Here is a 10,426-nt window from a genome sequence, read left to right on the forward strand (position 1 = left end):
AAAGTTGGCGCCCAAGGGGGTTTGTAAGGCCCGCCGTGTTGTTGGGAATTGCCGCCCGTAGGGGAAAAATGCGGTTGGTAATTGCCCCCGTGGTTGGCGCCCGGAAAGGCAACCGCCGCCGTGGCAACGGCGCGCCCGTTAAGGCGGGGGCCGGTCAAAAGGGAGCGGCTGGAAGATGGCGGCTGTGGGAAGAGGAGCGGCGGGCACGGAGGACCCAAAAGCCGGTGTTCCGGAGGTCTCCGGACGGCATCGCGAGAGCGTCTGTGCGTGGCCCTGGCCCGGGGCCCAGGTGCGGAGCGGCGCCTCCCCGAGCATGTCGAGAATGGTGCGCAGCGGGTTCAGGGACGGCCCGTTGAGGCCCTCAAAGATGGAGGGGCCAACCTCGAAGGAGTACTTGCCGCCCTTGTGCACGCGCGTGAAGGTGTGCGCCGAGCCGCCCGGCTTGATGTGCGACTCGATCACCGCCACGCGCGAGCCGTACTCTGCACTCAGCGCGCCGCAAGCGAGGCCGCCCATGCCCGAGCCGATCACGACCACGTCGTACTCGTCCTGCAGGCCCTCGCCGCCGAGGCCGTTACCCGTGCCAGGGTACGTCGGCTTCTCGTACCCCGTGTCGAGCGACATGTCGTAGCTGAAGGTCATCACCTTGTCCCGCTTTGTGTCTTTGATTTGCTCGACGTTGTCGCCCGTCTTGCGCTCAATGTCCAGCTGCATCCGCGCCGCGATCGCGGCCGCGTGGCCGCGCCACGGCTGCACGGCAGGCGCAACCAGGAAACCAGCGCACGGCGCGATGGCCGCAAGCATGGCAAATTTGGAGAAAGAGACCATGCGCGAGAGTGCAGCTCAGGAAAGAGCGCAGGGCGGCGCGATCTTCATTTGGGTCTAAATTTGTGCGTGTGAATGAACTTAGTGATAGTTTAGTGCGCTATTTAGTGTGTGTGCGACCAGGCGCGATCGCTTCATTAGGATATGTAGATGGAAAAATTCCTTGGTGAGACTCTCTCTCTCCTCCAAGACACTTCACCGAGCTGCAGGACGCACACAGCACCCTCCTCGATGACTACGACTACGTGGCGAGGACCTACGAGCAGTACGACCGCCAGGTCTTCGACTACTGCAAGGAGGGCCTCGCACACTTCCGATTTCACCCCGACGGCCTCCCCGACCGATTCTGGCAGTGAGCATCTACAAAGCGCACAGCGTCGCTACATGTACTCCCAGATCATTCATCATGCAGCATGGCTCGGCTTTTGGAATGCGTTGTAGCTACCGGGCGTGGCTAGGCGGGAGGCGGTGCGCTTCATCGCCGTCAGCCAGTACCAGGCGGGCGCCTTCCTCAACGCCGTCCCCTCGCGCCGCGACTTTCGTATCCCGACGTGGGCGCTGCGCATCGCCGTCCAGCGGCGCCTCGGGCTACCACTTGACGAGGCGCTCGCGCGGGGCGCGCCGACCTGCTCGGCGCGCGGCGGCAAGGTGCAGGACCCACTGGGCGACGCGGCCAGCAACATCGGCCGCCTCGGGCACTGCGGCCGCCACAACAGCCTCCTCGCCGCCCTGGCCAAGGTCATGCGGAGCGTGTGGGGCATGCTCGTCGAGGTGGAGCCGCGGGACCACCTCGGCTACTCTAACGACTACCGGCCCGACGTCTCGGTGGCGGGCGCCGGCCGCTCGCGCTCGCGCCTCATCGGCGACGTCAAGTTCAAGGACTCGCTCTCCTCCAACCCGGAGGACGTCGGCCAGCGAGGCGCTTTCGTCGGCCTCGGCAACACCGAGCCCGGCACGAGCGCGGACGTCTTCGGCCTCGAGCAGCGCGGCGCTGTCGGGGACGGCGACTTCAGGCCGAGCGACGGCGGCGGCTATGTGGCGTACAAGAAGGCGGACTACGCGCACGCCCTCTCGCGCTCGGACACCGACGTGCAGATGTACCTGTTTGAAACCTTCGGCGGGTGGTGCAACGCGGTCAAACGGCTGTTCTACCAGATGAAGGACAAGGTGCGCAACAAGCTCTCGAAGCGGCAGCACGAGGACGAGGCGAGCTGGTCGACGCGGTCGTGGCTTTCGCTGCAGGCCCAGCGCATGTCAGTCGCGCTGCAGCTCGCGGCGGCGGAAGAGATTGCGACCGAGCTCAGGCTCGCCGCGGCGTCGGAGGACGCCGCCGTCGCCTAGACTCCCCTGCGTCACTACGTGCCTCCCCGTCTTTGTAGCCTGGCGTTTGTGCCCCGTTTGTGCCGCGTCCCGTGCAACCGAGTTCATTTCATATTCTTGCCACCTACCGAGCAGCAGACAATGCTGCTGGCCCTCCCTTCGTCGGCTAGCTTAGTGACGACCACGCCGGCCGCCATCCGGCCCGTGCTGCGCCCTCGGGCACAGCTGCTGGCGACCCGCACGGCACTCGGGCCCGCAGACCTCGTCAGCGAACCCACAAGCACCGCCTCGGGCTCGGCCGCCTTCTCGTGGGAGGCCAACTGGTATCCCGTCATGCCTGTGAGCTATGCCGACCCCGTGCGTCCCAACGGGTTCACGCTCCTCGGCAGGCACCTCGTCCTATGGAAGAGCGCAGACGGATGGGCATGCGTCGAGGATGGCTGATGTGCCGCTTCCACGGCTGGCGCTTCGACGATGCCGGCAACTGCGTCGAGGTGCCCAATGCCGAAGCTGGCGCCGCAGCCTCGCTTTGCGGGGCACCAGAGACGTGCGCTACCAGCTACCCAGTGCGGGAGGTCTCGGGGCTGCTGTGGGTCTGGCCAGAGGCTGGGCTGGAGGGGCTCGGCCGCAGCCTGCTCGAGGAGCCGGTGGCGCTGGGGAGCGGCGCGCAGGACTGGGTGATGACGGTGCCTCCGGTGTCGTACGAGTCCATGGTGGAGAACTCGATGGACCCCAGCCACGCGCCGCATCTGCACGAGGGGACATTCGCGGCGTCAGACATGGTGCCGCTCACCGACTACTCGGCCCCCGCCGAGCCGCTGGGAGACGAGGGGTTCACCGTTGCGCACGGGGGCTACACGACCAAGAATGACGGCATGAAGGCTACGCGAACCTTCCGATCCCCGAGCTTCGTGGATGTGAACTACGAGCTCCCGTCGGGCAAGCAGCAGAACTTCCAGCTCTTCTTCGTCCCCTCGACGCCCTTCGAGACGCGTGTGATCACGGGGCTGGGGCTGCCGCAGCTTCCTGTGTGGCTGCCCAAACGCGAGCTGCTGGCAGACCTCCTGCACGCATTCTTCTTCTCGCGCAGTGCGCTGTGGCGGTTCAACGACCAGGACCGACTGGTGATGCAAGGGCAGGACCGCAACCAGGCGGCCGATCCGGACCGGCGGCAGGCAGCATGGGACGTCGCGACGCCGTCGGATACGGGCGTCTCGACCTTCCGCAAGTGGCTGGCCGAAGTTGGCGGCGGCGGTCCCTTTGCCAGCAGCGGGGCCGCGGCTTCGCTGCCCACGACACAGGAGGAAGTGAGCCGTTGGAACGTGCACGGCAAGCACTGCCCCTCTTGCAAGCGCGCGCTGGCGCTGCTCGAAGGCACGCAGGCCGCGCTGGGTAAGATGGCGCTCTTTGCGGCTGTGGCGGCGGCGGCACTGGCCGTAGCTGGTCGGCTGGCCTCCGGCATCGTCGCCACAGCCGCCGCGGTGGCGCTCTCGGCCGGGTCGCGGTGGGCGGCTGGCGGGAGGGCCGCCTTCTTTGGGATGGAGCGCGAGCTGTGGCTGCCTCAAGTTTACGCGCGGTGAGCGCGCTCGTTTGCGGGCGGCGACTGACGACGTGGTCGTCCTCCGCGCCGCTTAAGGGGGCGGGTATGCCAGAGCACTGGGCCCCGGTGGATCTGAAGCATGTGGATGGAGCTCCTGGTCGTACCTCGTACGTGGTCGTAGTAGCGACGGCCGGGTTGCGCCCGGGCGCAGGCCCCGCCGGCGCTTAAGAGTTGTTGTGGTGCTATCTGCTACAATCTCTCTTCAGATAGTCGTGTGAACTCGGCTTCACTCCATCACTCGGCGACACCTGTGTGTGACACTTCAGGCAAACACCCCACTTTGGGACCTATTTGAGGCGGTGTGACGGCACTCACAGGGCACGGGAAGCTCTCCCGCCGTGTCTGCGTGGCCCGCCCGACCCGCGGGGAACGGCACGCGCCCCTCCCGGCGGAGCTGGGTGCGGCAGACGGGCCCACGGGTCGGTTCCGGGCCGATTTGGGCGGCCGTTCTGTGTAGTTCTGGGTCAAAATCGAGCTACACAGTTAAAAATCTCGCCCCCACGGATGATACTTTTTGATTTTTCTAGCCACGATCGTCGCCCGGGCCCGTGAGGCCATGGGAACGCCCTCGGATTGTACAGCACCCTCCACTAGCCACAACCGTGGGCCCTCAACTGCGTATCGGTGTCGCCGCAAAATAGCCTTCAGACGCTGTCTCGTCGTTATAGATCGGCCAATCTGGCCCCTCTGCCACAAGTTTTGCTTTGGGACGCACCGCAGCACGGCGGAGTCGAGATCCGGCGCGCAAACATCAAAAGTATCATCAATCGGGCCCGGCTAGACCTGCCACCGGAGGCGCGCAAAATGGAGGCGATTTTGTGGTGGGAAAGCGCAAGATGGCCAGAACGGGGCGCCGCGCGCTCGGGAGCGCTCGCCGCTCGCAGGCCAACTCCTCCCCAGCACGGTGCGTGCGTGCGCTCAGGTTGAACTCGATGCCGCGACTTCACAGCCTCCGCCGTGAAGCTTCCAGCACGCCGACATGGATTTGGCAGCGCTTCGCCGGCTGTCATCCCAGTCCATGGTCGCTCCACATCGATTCCCAGGCGTGCCCGCACGCTCCTCAGGGGAGTGGGCACGCCTCTTGCTATCCTGAAGCGCGCGTCAAGCCCGCTCGACCGTGAGCTTGCTCAGCGAACAGTTTTTCAACAGACGTTGAGTGACGGGCGTGAATCTCCCACACACTCGCCAACTCCTGACTGAGTAGGCCTAGTACCCACGTGATAGCCCCACTGATCCATCCCATGCGATCAGGCGCCGCTCGGACCCCATCTTCGAGCAGGATTCCTCGCGGCAACACAACTCGGCGCTCTCGATGTGCGCGCTAGGCAGTCTCAACGCCGATTACTGCCGAGCGCGCACGACTCGTCGGCGTACCGGCGTGCCGCTGGCATACTACGCGACGGTGGAGGCGCGTGGGTTTGCTCAAAAGGCATGCATCTGTCGGAGAGTGTGCCGCAAGACCTGATGTGCCTCCGCTCCAGGTGTGTGGCAGTTCGATGGATCCAGCCCAGCGACCTCCACGTGACGATTGAGGACTGCTCTTCCCCTCCGGCCGAGCCTCCAGTCCCTGCCACCGTGCACTGGCGCCAGCGAGCTGCATTTACATCCCGCACGCGCGATCGGCAGTCGAGTTACAACCCGCAGCTGTGCTGTGTGCGCGCGCACTCGAAACGTGGTTCGGCGATCTCTCGGCGACCACTCATCGACTCGCGCTCGGACGCGAGGTGCGTGCTCGCCTGCCTCCCCCGGGAAGGACACGGCCATTTCCAGCGAGATCTGTGGAATCATCCTCACCACCCTGCCCTCACGCCACCCAACCCGTCCGGCTGCTGCCATACTGGGACGTGAGTGCAATATTTGTGCTGCCCTCGCTATCCCGACGCGTGTGCTCCGCTCCCCGCAGGCGAGGATCGCCGTCGCGCACCAACACGCTTCGTCCGGGAGGCGCGCGGCGCGACCCGCGTTGCGAGAGCGTCGGCGGAGCCCGCGTGCCGGCCCTCTCTGGGACCGCCGCCGGGGCCGAGAGGGCGCAGATTCGGCCCCCCAGGGTCAAAGAGGGCGGTTCTGACACCGCCAAGCGGTGCTTTCGTGGACCCCACGAGCTCGCGTTCATCCGTGCAAAAATATTTATTTACCCGCAGTTCGCCTCAAGTGGTGTGAGGTGATAGTCACAAGTGTCAGAGCTCAGACATAAATGATATTGATAAAAAAAGTCTCTCAGGAACGCAAACACGCGGCGGGTGGAGACAACACCCATCACCCACCGCCCCGAGCCACATGAGGCACGAATGAGATGAAACTAAAACGCAAAAACGAAGGGGTGTGTAAGTGGGCAGGGGCTGTGGGGCGGCAGACTGCCGGACGACTGGCAGGTGATAGACGCGGAAATGTACGCGGTGCTGGCTTACCTGCGTAAGATGGCAACGGCGGAGGATGCGGCGGACAGGAGGTGCCTCGTCTTGAGCGACTGCAAGCCCGCGCTACAGCAGATCGAGGCGGCGTACCGAAAAGGCTCTCTCGAGGGGCTCCGGGAGTGGGATCGAGGGGCTCAGTTAGAGGGGATATGCAGATATCGCGCCCAGCTCGAATCCGTCACGTTCCTGTGGGTACCGAGCCACGCGGGGTGCGCTGGCAACGCCTATGCCGACGCCGCGGCGACGGCATACATGGGGGCCAGCGAGATTGAGGATGCCACCGCCGTCATCCGTGAAGCAGTGAGAACGCGCCCGTGTCTGTACACGGACCGCCGGAGGACGGCAGACAGAGAGGGGGGGCGGGAGGTACTGGACCGGAGGACCTATTACGCCACACGCGGCCACACGAACGAGTGGGCGCGAGGACGGCTCGGCGAGGGGCTCACGGCTGGGTCGCACACGGCAGGGGTGACGGGGCCGCTGTGGAGCGATGTGGTCAGGGGAACGACGAGACACAAATGGGACAAGCGCCAGCGGATCAAGGATCAGCACGGCGAGCGCGAGATTGATTTCGCCGACGTGGATGACCACAACGTGGTGACAAAGACCGTCATGGGAGCGCGGGTGCGGCAGCAGGCGGGGGTGCCACACGGAACGCACCACGAGAGGATCATGCGGGGAGAGGCGGGGAGGGAGACCCCGGGCGCCGCCACAAGGAGCGAACTCAGGGGCTGCCTCGTCTGTAAGGCCGCGAGGGACGCGGCGAGGAGGGCAGCACTAAAGCGGGACCCGCTGTGTCCGATCGTGCGGAAAGCCGCGCAGCAATGGACCGAGGAAGATGAGAACCCGCCTAGAGCGACAATGGCGCACGTGCTTAGCGGCGCCTGCCTGGGGAATAGGGAGCAGGCCAGATGGTTCCTCAGAGTAGCGCGAGCGCAGACAGGGACGGCGATCAGCAAAGTGGCACAGGCGGCACCCGACTCCAAGGATACGCTGAAGACGCTGAGGATGGCGCATGTCGCTGCGCTGAAGGGCTCACGCTACAGGGTGCTGGACGAGGACGGGTACGATACACTAGCCCCCGCAGTCGGGGGGGTGTTGCCAGCACTGGTAGATGACCTCTCGGAGAAGAGCCGAAGGGACCTTGGCACCGGGGTCACGAGGAACCTGCAAGTCGTGGCCGAGGCGGCGACGGGAGCGGTGCAGAGGTGGATACAGCTCAATGATGAGGCTACGGCGCGCATAATGAAGAGAGAGGAACACATCGAGTGGCTGAGGAAGCTCTTCGCTGGGTGGAAGGAGGCCCGCCCGGCCTTGAGGGAGTCGCGGAGGAGGAGGGATAACGGAGGCAACGTGCAGACAGGCCAGCAGCCAGCGGGACGAACGAGGACCGCGACGGCAGCTCAAGCGGGAGGGAGCGAAGCAAGGGAGAACGGGAGTGGGGAGCGCATGAGACACAGAGAGAGGGGCTGAGCAGGATTCCGACGCCACAGCCACACTTCATAGGCTCAGGGTCCCCCAGGGTGCGGGGTCCAGGGAGTCCTCTCTTTGCCCGCGTTGGACAGGTCTTTGGGGGGGTGGCGCGGCGGCGATTTCTTTTTCCATCCCACGCGCCTGCATAGGACAAAGCACGAATGCGTGTCCACATACACACATATATTCCCTTACACCCACGAGGGAACAGCCACACCCGCGAAAAAGAAAGCGTTGCTTTTCTTTTCGAAAAAAGAAAACGGAGCTCGCGCGTGCACGGGCTCGCTACGATGTGAAGCTTGCTTGCCAGCTGCCCTCGCCGCCGCTGTTTCCCCACGCACACACACACACGCACGCCCTTGCGCCCCACCCTGTCGCCGCGTGCCCACACCACACGCGCGCCTGCGCCACGCGCCCGCGGGCTGCTCGGGCGCGTGCTCAGGGCCTGAGCGCTGGACGGCCCGCCACTGCAGGGGGAGCGGTAAGGCTTCGCTGCCGGCGCTGCCGACGGGGCAGCAGCAGTACATGGTGGTTGGTCGTTTCGTTCCCAACGCCAAGTACGGCGAGGCTGCGCCCATGTGCAAGGTGTACCGCATGAAGCTGTTTGCGAAGAACCTCGTCTGCGCGCGCTCTCGGTTTTGGTACTTCATGGGGCGGTTGTGCCGCGTGAAGAAGGCCAACGGTCAGATCATCTCGGTGAACCAGGCGCGCGCCGCGCCCGCCGCTCGCAGTAGGACGCGAGAGCGAGAGGGGGCGGCCGCAGGCAAGACTCGGGCGGCGCTAGCCCAGAGGAGGGGGCGGGGCCGGGGGCAGAGGGACAGGCTGGGCGCCGCGCCCTGTGCCGCCGCTGCTGCTGCTGCCTCGGGCAGCCGCCTGCTGCTCCGCCGCTCGCGTCTCTGCGGCCGCGCTGACACCGAGGGGCACGGAGGGGGCAGGGCAGGCAGAGAAGCGGAGAGGGAGGCCGCGAGGCGGCGGGCAGAAGGGCGGAGCGGACAGGGGACTGTGGGGAAGAGCGTAGTCGCGAGGAAGGGGTGCGGCGTGACAGGGGCGGCCGAGCCGCGGACCACTCGCGATTGGTTGCGTCGGGGCGGTGGAGCTGAACCGCCTCTGCAACCCTCCCCTCCGAGCTCTTCCCGCCTCGTCTCCCCCTCTGCAGATTCACGAGAAGAAGCCGCTGCGAGTGAAGAACTTCGGGTTCTGGTTCCGCTACGAGTCGCGCACCGGCACGCACAACGCGTACAAGGAGTTCCGCGCCCTCAAGCTGACAGACGCCGTCAACCAGCTCTACCAGGACATGGCGGGCCGCTCGCGCGCCAAGTCGTCGGCGATCCAGATCTTGAAGACGGCCGAGCTCAAGCCGTCCGAGTGCAAGCGGTGCGCCCTCCCCTCCTCCCATCTCCCCCCCTAGCTTCCGCCACCACCCTGCCACCCCCATTGCCATCGCCGTCTCCGCCTGCACCGACGCCCCTCTCGCCGCCGCGCCGTCGCGCCGCCGCCTCCCACTACCGACTCCATCGCCCCCGCTCAGCCCCTCCCACCCTCCACACACAGGCCGGTCATCAAGCAGATGCACTCTAAGACGCTCAAGTTCCCGCTGCCGCACCGCGTTCCGACCACGGCCAAGGCGTACAAGACCACCTTCAAGGCTGCGCGCCCCAACACCTACTACTAGAGACGCCGCTCGCGGGCGGGCGCGCGGAGACCACCTCTCCGCAGCGCTGTCTCTTTCCTTCGCGCATGCCTTGTGTCGGCGGCGGCGGGGTGTGGTATCGTTATACTTGTGAGTCGTCGCTGTCGAGAGCTTACCGAAAAATCACAACGCGGTTCTCGCGAGTGTTCAACTTTTCCACAGAGCAGCCCCTTGGAGTGTGAAAGGCTTCGTAGCCCTCCGGTCTACTAGAAGATCCGCAGGACTGGAGCGAAAAAAAAGCAAGCGAGTGTCCACAGAGAGGCTCGGACCTCGCTCCTCGGTCTCGGCGGCTCTCGCGAACCGCTCGGTCGTCGCGACCTGCGCTCTCTCCCCCCCTCCGCGCTGCCCCCTTCGCACGCACACAGCCAGGGAGTCGGCCGGCGCGAAGCGACGACCGCCGAGCTTTAGGTCGCCGACATCCAGCCGGAGCTGCGAGTCCACACACGGAGGCGTCTAGGGCGAATTCACTGGGACAGTGATTTCGCAGAGACTACCTCATTTGCTGCTCCCCCCATGAAGGGGGGTTTGTGTGGGAAGCCAAGGGAGGTTAATGGCTTCCCACATTTGTGATGGGTCGAAATCGGCCCGCCGCATTGATGGTCGAATCGGTGTAACGAATCGAGAGAGAGAGACGCGAGGGCCCAAGAGGCCCGTGGGCTCGCCTGCAGAGCGTCTCTCTCTTGCCATTCTGCTTGTCTGTTTTGTGGCCTCTTCTCTCGTCTGTCGGTGTTTTGTCCCACCCTGAGCATTGTGCTCTTCCCGCCCTGGGTTGTGCTGTCTTCCTCCTCCTCCGCCGTGTGCCGGGGAGTCGATCAGGCAGTTCACTTTGGGGGCTACGGGTATCCCCCCTGGCTATACTTTGAGATTAGGCATCAAAAGTGGTTCACAGTGGAGGCGGTCGCCGTCCTACCCGCCTCATATCGACTCCGCCTGCCGCCCGCGGGACCGACGGTGAGCAATTTCGAGCCGCAGCCTCCCTCTGACAGCGTCCGACGCGGCGTACACGCCGCGTCCAGACTGCGCCCAGCTACTGCGACGCGAGGGTGAGAGCGGCGGAGCCAAAAGAGCAGAGGCCGAGGACGGAGAAGACGAGAGGGTAGCCGC

At 65.4% G+C, this 10,426-nt stretch overlaps 3 protein-coding genes across 3 annotated transcripts; 2 read left to right on the forward strand and 1 right to left on the reverse strand.

Moving 5' to 3' along the window:
- Positions 1–138: 138 nt before the first annotated feature.
- On the reverse strand, positions 139–804 carry EMIHUDRAFT_251572 (hypothetical protein; the record flags this gene model as incomplete). The annotated part of the gene is made up of 1 exon (XM_005791339.1): positions 139–804. The coding sequence occupies one exon, from the start codon at positions 802–804 to the stop codon at positions 139–141; it is 666 nt and encodes a 221-aa protein (XP_005791396.1).
- A 1,482-nt stretch (positions 805–2,286) lies between these two features.
- On the forward strand, positions 2,287–3,725 carry EMIHUDRAFT_251574 (hypothetical protein; the record flags this gene model as incomplete). The annotated part of the gene is made up of 2 exons (XM_005791340.1): positions 2,287–2,506; positions 2,581–3,725. 2 exons carry the CDS (start codon positions 2,287–2,289, stop codon positions 3,723–3,725), a joined length of 1,365 nt encoding a protein of 454 aa, XP_005791397.1.
- Positions 3,726–7,909: 4,184 nt separating this feature from the next.
- Positions 7,910–9,448, forward strand: EMIHUDRAFT_420028 (hypothetical protein). Its single transcript, XM_005791341.1, has 4 exons — positions 7,910–7,924; positions 8,106–8,337; positions 8,789–9,006; positions 9,184–9,448. Coding segments are annotated over exons 1-4 (573 nt in total). The 5' UTR covers positions 7,910–7,922; the 3' UTR covers positions 9,305–9,448.
- The last annotated feature ends 978 nt before the right edge of the window (positions 9,449–10,426 follow it).

Source organism: Emiliania huxleyi (assembly GCF_000372725.1).
Source record: "Emiliania huxleyi CCMP1516 unplaced genomic scaffold EMIHUscaffold_1131, whole genome shotgun sequence".
In the NCBI taxonomy this organism is placed as follows: Eukaryota; Haptophyta; order Isochrysidales; family Noelaerhabdaceae; genus Emiliania; species Emiliania huxleyi.

Coding starts and splice junctions, on each gene's coding strand:
- EMIHUDRAFT_420028 (XM_005791341.1), top strand. Junction 8,338..8,788: donor AGATCATCTCGGTGAACCAG/GCGCGCGCCGCG, acceptor CCCCCTCTGCAG/ATTCACGAGAAGAAGCCGCT. Junction 9,007..9,183: donor AAGCCGTCCGAGTGCAAGCG/GTGCGCCCTCCC, acceptor CTCCACACACAG/GCCGGTCATCAAGCAGATGC.